The sequence below is a fragment of the Ursus americanus genome, chromosome 4 (genome assembly GCF_024610735.1).
Source record: "Ursus americanus isolate L20-20 chromosome 4, mUrsAme1.1.p, whole genome shotgun sequence".
Classification (NCBI taxonomy): domain Eukaryota; kingdom Metazoa; phylum Chordata; class Mammalia; order Carnivora; family Ursidae; genus Ursus; species Ursus americanus.
In genome coordinates this window covers 86,339,018-86,354,702 of record NC_142130.1, presented here as the reverse complement: position 1 = coordinate 86,354,702, position 15,685 = coordinate 86,339,018, and the positions used below count along the sequence as shown (strand labels likewise).

At 46.7% G+C, this 15,685-nt stretch overlaps 1 protein-coding gene across 3 annotated transcripts in view; it reads left to right on the top strand.

Moving 5' to 3' along the window:
* The window catches only part of TIAM1 (TIAM Rac1 associated GEF 1), a 369,342-nt gene extending 355,032 nt beyond the window's left edge, over window positions 1-14,310 (top strand). For all 3 annotated transcript variants that reach the window (XM_087861760.1, XM_045785501.2, XM_045785502.2), the window contains 5 exons: window positions 2,406-2,464; window positions 3,074-3,176; window positions 5,787-5,874; window positions 7,975-8,147; window positions 11,803-14,310. In XM_087861760.1, coding sequence (XP_087717886.1) covers window positions 2,406-2,464; window positions 3,074-3,176; window positions 5,787-5,874; window positions 7,975-8,147; window positions 11,803-12,272 — 893 coding nt within the window. In that variant the 3' untranslated portion in view covers window positions 12,273-14,310. The remainder of the gene's footprint in view (window positions 1-2,405; window positions 2,465-3,073; window positions 3,177-5,786; window positions 5,875-7,974; window positions 8,148-11,802) is intronic.
* Window positions 14,311-15,685: the final 1,375 nt, after the last annotated feature.

Genomic DNA, 15,685 nt, shown 5'->3' with positions numbered 1-15,685 from the left:
TGATGTGAACAGAGTATCCCCATATGGAATATCCTAGTGATATTAAAATCCGAGTGTTGAGCATAAAGACTACCGAACTTCCTGCTTAGATCACTCAGCCTTCACTGAACAACTGAGTGCGTTCCTGACATTTTCAAAGAGCCACTAGAACTGTTGATGCCATTTCCTTAAAAATAACAGAGATGGGTAGAAGCGTGCAGGGACAATGTGTGACCAAATAGGACATACGAGAAAGTATTGGGATATGGTAACATGGCTCCTGGGATCAAGCCCTGTGTCGGGCTCCCTGCTCAGCTGGGAGCCTGCTTCTCTCTCAGCTCCTCCCCCCTGCTTGTGCGCTCTCTCTCTCTCAAATAAACATCTTTAATTAAAAAAAAAAAAAGTTATCTCCAGACTAATAGTGAAGAGAAGCTGGAAGGATTAAAGCGAGGATTGTGAGTAAAGGCAGACTGTCGTCACCATAATGAGATTATTTATGGATTCCCCGTCCGTAAAGGTGCCATGTTGGGCCATTCTGGTGGCACTAACAGCCTTGGAAGTGCCTTTCGAATTCAGGAGTTGTTATAAGGGAAGCAGAGTGATTACCACGGAACCGGCAGCTTTGGAGTTAAAACATGGTTGTCTCTTGCTTTGATTTAAATCTCTAATCTCAGGAAACAGTGCAGCTTTCCTCTGAAACTGAAATCGATGTACTGTTATCCTGGCACCTTGATGTTTTGCTCACAGGACAGCTAATCTGTACTGAATGTTGATGTTTGTCACCAAAAAAAAAGGAAACAGAGAGGGAGGGAGAGAGGAAGAGTGAGTTTGTCTAGGCTTCCACCTTGCTGGGTATCAGATGATCACCTTTGGGGTGTGGAGGGAGTGCTTGGGGCTGGCAGGGGTCGCTAGGAGTTGTGATTGAGGTCACATCTAAGAGATTGGGCAACACTGCAGTCAGTTGAGTGAGACTAGCCGAGGGGATCAGGGAGAGCTTAAGGCGAAGGTGGTCATAGCCCCGGCTGAGGTCCACTCTGGCCCCACCACTGTGATCCAAGATGGTTGAGGTCAAGGTAACTGAGGCAGGACAGTAGCCTTTGTAGAACCATGGCAACCACCCCATTGCGCTGTGATCCCAGGGACGTGGTGGGTCTTCTGAGACTTCAGGTCACTGGACACCCTCTCCTGGGGTGGAGCTCCCTGCGTTTTGAAGGAACCAGTTGTCCTGGCCACTGTGAGTTCTGGAGGCTTCACGGTGAGCACACAGGGCCTCTTCGGGTGCTAGTCTCAGCCTCTGTGCAGAGCTCCTTGGTCAGTGGGAACTTTGGAGAGGGAGCCTCTCAGTCGATCCTCTGGGATTCTGGAGGGGGGTCGGATGCTGTGAGTGTGAAGGGCCAGGGGCAGTGCAGACCCAGTGGCTAGGGTTGGTTTCTTTACACCTTCAGGTTCTTTTCTGCAAGGGAGGTGAGAGCCATCCTGCACAAAGGGGCGGTGCGGAGGCTGACCCATCCTAAATAGGGTGGAAAATGAACCAGGCCCTTTGGACTGGTCTCCAGAGGGGCTGGGAGCCTGCGCCCGCCCCCTTCCATCAATGGAGAATTTTCTGAACATTCATTCCTTTTGTAATTCTCTGTGTGGTACACCAGGCCTGTCCCCTCCAGCTGCCTGGGCCCTGGCTCTGTCTTGGGCCAGGGTATGAAGGGGATGTGGTCCCTGCACCCCAGAGCCGAGGATGGGCTCCTCCCCTTCCGGTCCTGTGGGAGGAGTCAGTCACTGAGTGGGCACTGTGCTTGGCATTGTTTAAGGAATTCTCTAGACTGTGCATAATAACTATTGTGTCTGCCCCACCCCTCAAGCCTGTAAGAATAAACCGGCCCACTCCCTGTTTCTCAATGCTTTGTGCGATTCAGCCCGTTTGGAGGAAGTGCTAATGCATTCTGCTTTGTAAACTCCTTTTCATTTCTTCAGGTCAGAGAGATGAATTCGGTTTCCCAAACTCTGGACACTGTGTGTGCGTATGTGTAATATTAGGTTGGTTGGCTTAAGTCTAAGTCACCGTAAGCAATGCTGTTCCGTTGATGTCTGTCTTGCTCCTCTCGCTGCTGACCTAGTGCACTTTTGTTAACCTGTGTATCGCTGGAATTTTAGACTTGTGATGACGCCATAGTTAAACGATGTTTAACCCGAACGTTTCCACTGGGGTGGGAGGGTTTATTTCCATTTATTTGGGCTTTCTGTGTTTTTATGGACTCTGGAAAGTGTTGTCTCAGTAGGTTTGGTGACGGGCGGAAGGTGGAGTCGGCACTGGCTCACCTCGCTGCCTTCTTCCGAGCTGGAGTGTCGAAAACCCCAAGTTAGCGGGGTTCAGCCGAAAGCCCCACGCGTTACGTGCTGTAACCGTCTGTGCCTTATTTTTTTTTTTCCAGTCTTCAAAACTGCTGTGGTCCTTGTATATAAAGATGGCTCCAAACAGAAGAAGAAACTTGTAAGAATCTTATATCCCCCCCTCGATTGAAAGTATCTCCTTTTCTATGTGCTTCTCAGTTCTAGCTGCATAATTATCAATCCACCCCTTGGTCAGACACCAGCCTCTTAGGATTTCCTTGCCTTTTTTTTCTTTTTAAATACATTTGAAGGGTTGCTAAGGACTGGAGGAAATTGCCCATCCTGCCTTCTCTCTGGCAGGCTCACGTTGAGAGCATGAAAGCGAATAGCTATCAGGCCTGCCGTAGCCAGAACCTTCCTGACACTTACTTGTTTTCCTGTTCTCCTTCTGGGGGCCCTCTTCTTCTCCTTCCCATGTCTCTCTTTTACCTGGATCTTGTCAGCGAACTCGTTTGTACGCCTAATACCTGTTTATCGCACGGCTGGTCACTTTCTGCTGGATGACAAAGTGCCCATAGGGCTGATGTCCGTCCAGACAAGCGCGGGGGTTCCAGCCTCACTGATCTTGCGGGGGCGGGGGGGGAGGGTTCCAGCCTCACTGATCTAGGTGGGGGGGATTCCAGCCTCACTGATCTAGGTTGCGGGGGGGAGGTCCTGTCCAAGCTAGAGCAGACTGTTCTCAGGCACCTGGTTTCTTCTCTTCCTGCAGGTAGGATCTCACAGGCTTTCCATTTATGAGGACTGGGACCCCTTCCGGTTTCGGCACATGATCCCTACCGAAGCTCTGCAGGTTCGAGCTTTGGCAAGTGCAGGTAAACCCGGAAATGCGCTGGGTGAACACGCCCGATGTGTGTGTGCATTGTTGGTCTGAACCCATGCTTTTGGTCGAACCTCCCTATTATCCTTTTTTTCTCCTGTATTTAACTCTTTTCCCCCAGCCTCTCCCCTGCCTTTGTTTACCCAGCCATTTATTAACTATTTGAATGAATGAATGGATGTGTGAATTGAATGAGTGAATGGATGTGATGTCTTCAGTATCGTTCCCAAGGAATTCTAGTCATTCTGTTGTGTATATTAGTATTACACTGACCGATGTCTGAGGAGCCATGAGTCTTGTACTTCTGGACAGAATCCTTGAGACCATGAGCGGATAAAGCCCATGTGAAATAACTCACTTGCTTTTTAACCAGGAGACTGAAAAAGACCACCAAAAGCCTAAAAAAGCCATTAAATACATATTTGTGTGTACGCACGTGAAGCATTACAAATCTTTTTATTCGTGTGGAGGCCTTTGAAACGTCAGACCTTTTTCTGTGATCCAAATAGCCGTGAAGCCAGTTGTCGGATAGCAAGGAATATATGTGTTAATATAAATTAGATGATGCTTTAAGCTCAAGAGAAGAGCCATGAATGCCAGCAGGGTATTGACCAAGCAAAGGAATATTTCTGTGACTTGGAGGCCCCATGCAGGGCCTAATTTGAGGCCATTCTAGGGAGGAGCTGTCAGCAGTGGCTCTCCTGAGTGCACCCCGGAGGGAGCACCTTGGGGGTCAGGTAGAAACTCTCAGGCCACACCTGTTCCCTGTCCCAGTTGGATAGCAGGTGCAGCCATCTGGCTGGACAGCGAGGCCATGGAAGGGACCTCCACACATACGCGATAGATCCATATTTCTATGTCCTTCTGGCATCCGACGTGTCCACTCTGCGTGGCTCATCTTTTCCTCATTTCTACTTGTCACCTCCATGAGCGATAAAATTGGCTCCGATCCTCATAAAACCACGTCCCCCTACTCCAATGTCATGTGGTCTTTAGGAAACGTTCGATGACTCACCCAAATTACACTTGATGTAGCTTCCTACGCTGTTGTGATCCCTTGCAGTAGAAAAAGCCAAACGCAAAACCCACATCGGACAAATATATTCAGTTTGATCATTTGCCTTAAGGAGGTTTCTTCCTGATCTTACAGCAAGGAGATTTACTCTGGTGTCTTTTTACTTAACGGTCTGATTTTCGAGACCTGGTACGCTGCAGGTCTAACGCGGCTGTGATAGCATTCGGAGGGTTGGGCTCTTCAACGCTATCCTTGTCCTATTTCGCAATCTCGGGTTGCGGGTTATCTAGTTCGTGTTTCCTTGTGCCTGGTTTATAAGATGGAAAGCTTATGTTTATAGCAAACTGCAGGCTTCTCAGCCAGAAATTTTCCCTTCATTGAAGACTAAATACATAAAGAATTTAAATTTTGAAAACAAAGCCATCTTTGTGACATGCCATTCTATTCTCACTCTGCTTTTCGTTCAAATCAAGCTTAAAGCAATCAAGATAAAAGCTCGTTTTAACAGAGTTACAAAGACTAGCCAACATGTTTCTCATTAGGAGATACATTCCAGTGGATCTGAGAAATCAGAACGTGCAGTTGCATGATTTTTATCTTGACTTGGGAAGATTTTTGGAAATTTCAGCAGATGAGCCCTGGTTGGAGTTAAATAATGCGGGTACAATGAGGGTCTGTGACCAGGGCCCTGACCCACTGGGGAAGGCCGAGACCTCACCATGTGTAGTCTTGATGTTTGTAGCGATTGTTCCTTTCACAAACACTCTATTCAGGACCTAAAAGAATATGGTCATGCAGGCATTGTAAGGCTTAGAAATGAAAGCCAACTGTTCCTCACCTTCTCAGCATCCCATGTTTGCTTCTCTCAGAGTGGGTACCCTGGCGGTGCTGAGAAAGCAGAACCCCACTTGTTTCCAGGACCTGCTTGTCCAGGGCACTAGGCCTGGTCACTTGCAGAGAGGGCTCCTGCCACGGACATAAGGACCTGTCTCTCTAGCCCTGGCCTGATGGAGTCAGCCTTACAACTACTCACTCAGCTGAAATAGTTCAGCCAAACAGGTTGTGTATCCAAAGGGGGCAGTTCTGGAATCAGTATGATGGACTGCTGGCCCTTTTAGACCACTGAGCAGGAGATTTTTAGCAACTGGAGATTTTCCAAGTGTTCCTTTCCCTCACGCCCATCCCCATCAAGGCTTTCACTTTGTCTCTTTAAGATGACAAGGAGGTAGGGGCACCTGGGTGGCTCAGTCGTTAAACGTCTGCCTTCGCCTCAGGGCGTGATCCCAGGGTCCTGGGATCCAGCCCCACATAGGGCTCCCTGCTCTGCTGGGAGCCTGCTTCTTCCTCTCCCACTCCCCCTGCTTGTGTTCCCTCTCTTGCTGACTGTCTCTCTCTCTCTTTCAAATAAATAAACAAAATCTTAAAAAAAAAAAGAAAAAGAAGATGACAAGCAGGTGGCACGGGACCTTTGGCCTCCGCAGGCTCTGCACTCTTGAATCTTATACACCAAGGTGTAGAAATGCTTTTGTAAGAATGCAGATAAATCTCTTTGACAGACGCCCTAACTCGTCCTTGTTGTAATTTGTTTAGATGCAGAAGCAAACACTGTGTGTGAAATTGTCCACGTCAAATCAGAGTCTGAAGGGAGGCCAGAGAGGGTCTTCCATCTGTGCTGCAGGTGAGCCTGGGGCCGGGAGGGGGTGATGGTGCAGCCCAGGTGGGAGGGTTGTGATGGCTCCATGTCCCTCCCGCACTCCTGGGTCTGCATGTCAGCCTGTGTGTCCATAGATGACGCGGGCTTTTTCTTGTACATTTCAGAAGTGAGTTAACACGTATTAAATAACAGTAAGGGGGGGGCTGGGTGGCTCAGTTGGTTAGGAGTCTGCCTTCGGCTCAGATCATGATCTCGGGGTCCTGGGATCGAGCACCACGTTGGTCTGCCTGCTCGGCTGGGAGCCTGCTTCTCCTTCTGCCCCTCCCCCCACTCATGCTTGCCCTCTCTCTCTCTCTCTCTCTCTCAAATAAATAAATAAATAACACAAATTGGACAGGTTAAACTGATGTTATCAGAACACAGACAATAACCTCGTTAACTTCATATCTTTCTAAAAGGAAATAGGAATTTTCTTATGTATGCGATGTTCAAATGAGAGCTTTCTCCCCATAGTTACATTTGATTAGAAGTAGATTAGAAGGGCCGGGCTGCCTTGTACTTTTTTGTTTTGGTGTTGAGATGCATTGTTTTGACTGTGGCATCTCTGAGATGAGGCAGATGGAGAACCAGCTGGGACGAGGTAAGAGGTGGGCAGGCGCTACCTGGGCCCTGGCCCTGTCGGGAAGTTACAGATAGGGAGCCACAAGTTGCCCAGGTCCACCTACAGGTCTCAGAAGGAAGCCAAACTTAGAATGTGGGCCTCTGTTGATTTCTTCGTGTTCTTTTCCTTCCCCCCTTGTCCTTCCCTCTCCTCCTCCATGAGAATTTGAGACCTTTTTTCAAATGCAGCCAATTCTCCCTCTCTGTTTTTTTTTTTTTTTTCCTAAAAAAATGTCAAAATGAATGGTCCTGACGGCCAGTGTTCTGGTGTATTTGGCTTGACAGACGATCTATACTCAGCTAGGCTTTAAGCTAATCATGGGTACTCGGTGACTCACTCAGTACTTCCCCAGTACCCCACAGCGCGGGTAGTAATATGCTATAGGTCGCCTACAAAGAAATCTGACAGAATCGGTGTTGTTATGATTTTTAGCAATATTTTATCATGTTTTTGCTAGCATCATAAGAAAGCACATTAACCAAGCATGAACTTAGCTAAGCCCCTTCTTTGCATTATTTCGTTTAGTCAGACTGAGGTACATTCTTCCATTTTACACTTGGGGAGCAAGGCTCATGGAGGGTACTTCGCCTAAAATATTATAGCAAATGAACACTGAGTTCAGACTCGGGTGGATTTGCTTTCCAAGCCCCTGTTTTGTGTCTCTGCCTCAGCTGTCTGTGTTGAGTGACAAATCAACAAAGGGCAGAACATGGGAAGCTGCTGGGACTAGAATTGACATTTTTTTTCAAATGAGCCACATGTGGTTTGAGCACCGTCTTTACCATTTGTGATTTTGTCGGTAAGGCCCAGGGGGTCTGGTGAGCCTGCTCCTAGACGTGCTAAATTCGTCATTAATAAGGAATACCAGGTGACACTTACCTGGGTACGAATACTGAGAACCTAATGAGAACCAGGACTCTGAACCAGGAAGTACTTTTCTATGGTGGGAATTAGGACTTGAGAAGATCGTTCGGTTCTCTACAACGTGGCGTTAATACGGGCTTGTTGAAATGTGTCATGGGAGCACTTGATGTTTAACAGAAAGCCAGCTCAAGAGGGAACTAAGGATGTTGGTTGGGACATCGGACTTCGGGTGCTCTGCAGAGCTGAGAATCCCGTGGTTCATTTGTCTGCAAAAGCATTTTAGAATGAAAGGCTTTGCTGTAAGTATCAAGAGCAGGATCTGGCACCGTCTGGGTGCGGAACCCGTCTGTTCATTAATGGGCTGCCTGTCCCACATTAGCCGCAGGGGACGGATCACAAAGCATCAAGGGAAAGAGGTACACGTTCTCCGTCACCGGCGATGAAAACATGGCTCAGCGTAGGAACTGGAGTTGTGGCCTCAGTCTTTATAACCTTTGGCCCTCAGGGATGTTTGTGGGGCTGCACCCGATAATATTAGAAGTTCCCCACGTGTTAGGTACTTTTCCCCTAACATGGATAAATCTTCTTTCTTTTCATAGCTCTCCAGAGAGCCGGGAAGATCTCCTGAAGGCTGTGCACTCCATCCTGCGTGATAAGCACAGAAGACAGCTCCTCAAAACTGAAAGCCTTCCCTCATCCCAGCAATATGTACCTTTCGGAGGAAAAAGATTGTGTGCGCTCAAAGGGGCCAGGCCAGCCATGAGCAGGGCAGGTACTGTGGGGATCCCGACGTTCAAGATCCCCGTCACCCCCACTCCACTGTAGAACTCCAGTGAGCTTGACGTTTTTGTTGAGCAAGAATTAGACGTGGCCTGGTGGGGGCGAACGTTGGAGTACAGCTCTTCCCTGGCCCCAGGTTCCTTGCCCTTGCCTCCTTCCCGGCAGCTCCCTGGGGATCCGCCCTTCATTTACTCCTCTCGCCCTCCTTCCCAGCTTCCCTTTGCCGCCCTCCTCCTTTTGGCTGGGGCCTCCTCTCTCATTCGCCGAGCCAGGAAGTGAGCATATTCTCTTTCTGGAGGGGCTCTCAGCCTGCTTGTGGAATGAGAGTCGCTGCTTTGCATGACAGCCAGCTTTGTCTAGCCAAAAGCAGTGTGTCATGTCTCAGCAAGGTCACGGCCCACCATTCTGATAACATGGTGGCCTTGTAATCTGGAAACACGGCAATGCCTGTTCTCAGTAGGGATTCCATGTTTGGTAGACCAGATGACACATCAGATTTTTACCCTTGCCTTAAGCCTGCAACTTTATTTTTAGCTTCAGTGTTAGTTTGGGGAAGCCTTGAGCTGCTATTGGTAAAGAGGAATGTAGTTTAAATGGTCCCAGAGTAAATGGTCTTTGAGGACTAGAATTGTCACCGTGGAACGGGGAGGAAGGAAGACCTATACTACCATCTATAAACAGCAGTAAAATATATCTAGAAAGAAAGATATTTTCATAATGTAGGTGTATTAATGACATCAAGATATTAACACTTTTATCACTCCTTTCTTAAGAGGCAGCCCCGAATTTTTCAGGGAAGATTCCAATAAAAGAGGCTTCCTTTGCATTTGCCAAGAAGGTTCTGACCTTTGTCTCAATGACCTTTCCGCCTGTTCTCAATTGTGTTGAAGAGGCATGGATAGAATCGTGAATGGTTGGAGGTTTTTGTAGACATAGCCTACAGAGTTTGACATGGGATATTACATTCTTTGAGCACTTAAGTTGAACTAATGTTGGGGGTTAGTTATCTTGAATCTTTTCTCCAATTAGTTGATAAATGTTTACTGAAAACCTAGTGCAGTGAATACCCGGTGTTCTCTTGGGTTCTCCAAGGTATCTTAAGAGTCTTACATACCTCTGTATCCACAATTTCTCATGGAGTCCTCATGTTAAGAAAGCTTTGCAGATCCCTATATAAGCTTACAGTAGAGCATTTCTCCTTAGAATTGTCTCACCTAATCCTTTTACTTGCTGGGGGATGCTTAAATTAGGATTGAGAATACATATCCCAACCTTAGGAAACCTGCCTGTCATTGACCAGGTTTCAGTTGTTATTCAAGGGACCTAAAGTCAGAGCTGCATTTACTTTGAAACTAAGCCATTTTACTCTGTAGGACCCTCAGAAGTTTTCCTGCTGAGACCCCCTTTGGAAAGAAAACAAAACCAACCCACACCTTACACTGTCATGAAAACCAAGAGAAACCCTCCATGTCAGCCTGTTGGCTTTGGCAGATTGGAAGATTTTCTGCCTGATGGCTCATTTTTGGCTGAAGAAAGTCTTTACTATTCTGCTTTTGAAACTCCTATCATCAAGATCTTCACGTTAGATGATTTAAAGATGGTGTTTGAGTGGGTCAGCTGGCACTGGTTTGTCAGTCTTAACAATGCACTGGAAATACTCAATTCAGAGATTGTGTCCCTGAATCCCAGAAGGCTGGCCTGGTTATTAAGTATCCTTTTAATAAAGGATCAGTACTCATGCTTCATTATGCATTGTCATGAATACCCAGGTAGCTTATTTCTCTGTTCTTTTGGAAGAGGACAGTAAAGCCAGATATCCTACCTTGTTACTCAGTCCCAGAGTACTGTACGTCTGCCAGTAGCCCAATTAAACATTTTTTTTGTTCCAGCATTTTCTTATGAAAAATTTCAGATTCAATACAACAGCTAAAAGAATGCTACACATACAGAACCTACCATCTATTCTATAATGGATACTTTTCTGTATTTTCCTTATCATATATCTGTCCATCTACCATCCATCAACTCATCGTATTTTTGACCCATTTCAAAAATACAGACATCAACACATTTCACCCTTCAATACTTTAGCATGCAGATCTTTGGCGAATATTTCCAAGAGCCCAGTTTTGAATTGAGGGAGTTCTAATATAGTGATTGGAGAGAGCCAGTCTCTACTACGGTGGTGTTGGGATGAAACTGACCAGGAACTTTCTGCTTCTTCCCAGTGGAGTAGAAACAGTGGGTTTTTTTCTTTTTTTCTTTTTTCCATTTTTTCTGGAAACTTTTTTCCAGTTCCCCTCCTTGATCTAGAGGCATATCCATTTGTTCCATATTGGAAGATGGTAAGAGGGCACCCCTGAACCATGATGGGAACACAGGGGTGTGAGGCAGAGGGCAGCTGGAATGGGAGCCCCCTCACCGCCCTGGGACCTGCCGTGTTTGAAGTCACGGCCTGGTTTGGTGGTCATCGAGAATAGTCATCTCACTTCTGACAGCAGTAAAGCAATTTAATGGTTTTTAGGGCTTAGGTTTTAGGAACACTGCTCCTAACTGGTGTCTAGGCTCCCCCCCTCCGTTGGAAACCCCATGTTGCATTTCACCTTCTCGGGCCTCACGCAGCAGCCACTTGACTAGTGAGGGAGAAGCAGCAGCGTTTCCCTGCGTGTGTGTCTTTTGTGTGTGTGTGTGTGTGTGTGTGTACGTGTACATTCATTTGCCTGACTGGTGAATCTTGTGTGTTTGTCTGGAATAATTCTGGCTTCCCAGAAGGCAGTAGGGTGAACGAACGGACTCTGAGATTTGTTTTTTCTTAATTGTTAGTCACTTCACATAGCACTTCGAGGTTCATGGCGTGGGTGTCATATCTTATTTATTTCTCATGCCACTCAGGCGCCGATATTTTAATGGCTCTGTAGGAGAGCAGTCGGTGAGACACAGAATGTACTCGGGGGGAAAGTTCCCATTGGCATAGCTTCACAGTGGATGTGGGGCTTTGGCAGAAAGAGGGCAGGGCAGTTGCTGGAGACTTGGTATCTCGAGAGCCACTCCGCCGTAGGCTGTGCGTGAGGGATGCCGCGCCCTTTGCTAACTGTAGGTCCTCCAGAAACGCTACTTTGGGTTTCCCAGAAAGCAGTAGAACTGCTGTCTCCTTGACACATCGTGGCGATGTCTGCCAAGACAGTGGAACTCGAGAAGCATCCCTCACCCTTACTAAAGACCCATTCCTGCCACGTGGCCCTGGGACAGCCCCTGGGGCTTCCCAGAGCACTGCGCCAAGGGACCTTGTCAGGGTTGAGGGCACTAACTAATCCCAAGGTCGGCGGTCTCCTTGAGTGCAGCACAGGGTGGAGAAATGGATTGTTTCAGAGGGAGGTGAATCCCCTTTCTCCCCCGTAACCAGCACCCCTCCCCGAGTCCCTCTGTCCCCCCCCGCCCCGGTCAGTTGCCATGCCATCCTCCAAGTCCAGACACCCGTGTGAAGTAAAGACTGTAAGACAGACTGATGAAATCTGGACTGTAAGCCCCGAACGACATCAAGGCACGAAATAAATCCCACGTAGTTTTTCTTTTCTTTGCTGTCTGGATTGTCATCGCATGTAAAGCATGTGGGGGTTTTATTTTTATATTTTTGTGTGTGTGTGCAGTGTCCGCCCCAAGCAAGTCTCTTGGGAGAAGGAGGCGGCGACTGGCTCGAAACAGGTTTACCATTGACTCTGACGCCATCTCTGCCAGCAGCCCGGAGAAAGAGTCCCAGCAGCCCCCCGGTGGCGGGGACACTGACCGGTGGGTGGAGGAACAGTTCGATCTTGCTCAGTACGAGGAGCAGGATGACATCAAGGAGACAGACATCCTCAGTGACGATGATGAGTTCTGCGAGTCCGTGAAGGGTGCCGCAGTGGACACGGACCTCCGGGAGCAGCTCCAGGCTGCCTCCATCAGTCAGCGGGAGCGAGGCCGGAGAGCCCTGGATAGCCACGCGTCCCGCATGACGCAGCTCAAGAAGCAGGCCGCCCTCTCGGGCATCAACGGAGGCCTGGAGAGCCCGGCCGAGGAAGTCATTTGGGTCAGGCGGGAAGACTTCGCCCCGTCCCGCAAGCTGAACACTGAGATCTGACTGTCCTTCCCCCCGCAGAGAGTGTGTGTAGATACTCGGCCCTCACGCTGCCTCCCCTCCTGTCCCCCTCCTGTCCCCGAGAGGAGGAGAATGTTCCCTTAGGTCGCACTCTTGCACACACGGTCTTGGCGGCTGACTTTTGTTGCGAAGCCATGTAGCCACCCAACTTCGTCATTTCTAACGACATCGGAAAGGATTGTTCAGAATCCCCAATAAGCTCGAGTCCTATCTTCTGTATATTACTAAGGGCTTTTATTTATTCTCAACTAATCAGGGCCGGAAGAATTTAAAAATTTAAAAAAAAAAAAAAGATTCTACAGCACTGGAAAGCGAATGACCCCCACGAGTTTAAAGTATGTACAACGGATTAGTTGAAGGGATAGCACAAAAAAAAAAAATAATAATAAATCATCAGCATCATAAAAAAGTCATTCTATCTGAAACCAGTCCAGGAGCCATCTCTAAGTTGGGGAACCACCTTCAAACATGAAATGCCGCAAAGCAACTGTACAGCTGAACAGTGTTCTTACTTCTTTCCCTCTTCAGTGTCTGAGAATATCTGTGTATTTTAAGAATGTGTGAGGAGATGGTGGACATGTATGTTTTGATGAGCCGTTGTTTTTTGTGTTTTTTTCCTCTCTCTCTTCTGTTTTGGTCTATGACTGGTCTTACTCGATGTCAGTGTCGGAAGTTCTAGTTTTGCATAGAATTGTAAAGATGCCAAACTCTTTGAGAAGAGATCCAAATTTATCACTTGAAAAAAAAAACACTATTTTTTGTATTTTACCTGAGATGCAGGGGCACAAACAGATGAGAATTTTACAGTGTTAGTGTAACTGAGTCTAAAAAAAAAATGAGGATTTTACCTTTTACAGAGAGAGTGAGGCATGGTGATTTATATTTATATATGAAAGGCCAACGAGATGGTTAGGAGAAACTTTTTTTCCAAGAAGATTTCTTTTTGTTTTTTTGTTTTGTTTTGTTTTTTAATGTTGGAATCTCTATCTGAGATGGGAGCTTGGCTGGATTAAACGTGACACCCGAATGGGCGTGTGTGTGTCTGTTGCACATGGCGGGGGAGGGGAGACTCCTTCTCAAGGGGTTGCCATGGTGATCATTGGTTTTCCCATCAAAGTTGCATCTTCATCCATAGATGACCTGTCCCTTCCCTGACCGTCCATACCAAACCTCTTATCAAAACAGCCTCTTCAGAAACATCCCTTGCATTTCACACTTTCTCCATGCCAACGAAACAGGGTAAACATGCTAAAAATCTAACGTTCTCAACAGATTTCCAAACAGGAAGAACAAAAACAAGTTAAAGCACTTTCGATTTTTTTTTTTTAAACGGTTTATAGCTTTTTTTTTTTTCTTCCCATTTCACGATGTCCACTTCCTAAGAAGGGTTTAAATAATATGAAAACTTTCTTTTTGGGGAAAATATCTATTCGATGTTTGACACATCAGTAGGTACTTTAAAGACCTGAATTTTATAGTAGCTTTAGGAATTATATTTTATAAAAATCAGTTATGACTTTATATTTCCAGACTATAGAGAGTTCAGAATATCACGCTCTTCTGCCCCTGCTTGCTTTACCTGCTTTCCTCCCTGTATCCCTCCCCTTTTTTGGGTTTCCAGGGCTTTGAGCTTGATCTTTTGAAAGTTTTATTCTATTAAATTTTTGCTATATCTTCTGATTTTCTTAAAAAGCTTTAGAATGGTTTCTATACCCTTTGTACCACTGCATTGTTCCATATCACCTCCAGTTCGATTGTGTCCGGATGGAAAACTGAAGCAGAGACTTCTGATGAGTCACACTTACTGACCCCAGTGCAACAGTTCCGTCTGAAAAAATGCTGGAAAGTCTGGTGCTTGGAGAGGGTGCCATTGTCTCTTGTACATAAGGTCATGACGTGTCTATGTCAAAAGTTCTTATATATTTCTTTTATAAGCTGAAAGAAGGTCTATTTTTATGTTTTTAGGTCTACGAATGGAACGTTGTAAATGCCTGTCAAACAATAAAAATACTGAAAAGTATCTACACGGTCCTGTGCCTTTTTGGACGGGAGGATGGATGTGGCCCGTTGGCGGGAAGGAGTTCTGTGAGAGGAAATTCTTGGGAATGCCTGTTCTTTTCTCTCTCCCTACGTAATTATGAGCGTCAAGGGAAAGTTGACTTGGTTGAGGTTAAAGGTTTTTTGTGGGGTTTTTTGATTGATTTTTCTAAAATCGAGGTATAACTGACCTATGCTATGATATTAGTTTCAGGCAGACGACATAATGATTCGGAATTTGTATATGTTGCGAAAGGACCACCACGGTAGTGCACTGAACACCTGTCCCCACACAGAGTTATAAATGTTTCTTTCTTGTGATGAGAACCTTCAAAATCCACTCTGCTAGCTACTTTCAAGTATGCAGTATGACGTTTTCACTGTAGTCACCATGATGTAAAAGTCCCACCCTGGGACTTTTCGTTTTATAACTAGAAATTTGTACTTTTTGACCCCTTTGGCCCATATTGTCCCATTCCCAACCTCCACCCCCCCATCTCCCATCTCAGGCAAGCCCCAGTCTGTTCTCTGTGTCCACGAGCTTGGGTTTTGTTGGTTTGGGTTTGGGGGAGTTGTTTTTAGATTCCTGCTGTACGTGAGGTCATACGGTATTTATCTTTTTTTGCCCTAGATCTTGAATTTTTTATCTCTCTAAAGATTTTATTTATTTGAGAGTGAGAGAGAGCAAAAGAGGGGGGAGGCAGAGGGAGAAGGAGAATCGGGCTGCCCACCAAGCAAGGAGCCTGATGTGGTGCTCGATACCAGGACCCTGAGATCATGACCTGAGTGGAAGCAGACACTCAACTGACTGAGCCACCCAGGTGTCCTGAGCTTGAAGTTTTAACCAAAAAAAAAAAAAAAAAAAAGCAATCGCTCAGCATTTTGGTCTTTTTTTAAAAATATTTATTTATTTTTTAGAGAGAGAGAGCAGGGGGAGGGGCAGAGGGAGAAGGAGAGAGAGAATCTGAACCAAACTCCCTGCTGAGTGTGGAGCCCAACATGGGGCTCAATCCCACAATCCCGAGCTCATGACCTGAGCCAAAATCAAGAGTTGGATACCTAACCGGCTGAGCCACCCAGACGCCTGAGCATCTTGTAGGAAATGACACAATTCTGTATCTATATCCACACTGAGCCCTTTTCCAGTCTCCCGCCCCCTCCTGGAGGAGCAGGCGGAGGGGTGCCCCGGGAAGCGTTGGGGTGGAGCTTAGACTGGCCTGGGTGGGTGAGCTCTTGAGCCCGTGATCTGCCACCACATTTTTGTCCCTGGGGGTCTTGCTGACTGGGTCTTCTACAGAATCACAAGAAAGATCAACACAGTCTTGGGATCCCGTTCCTCACTCCCTTAGGAACCTTAC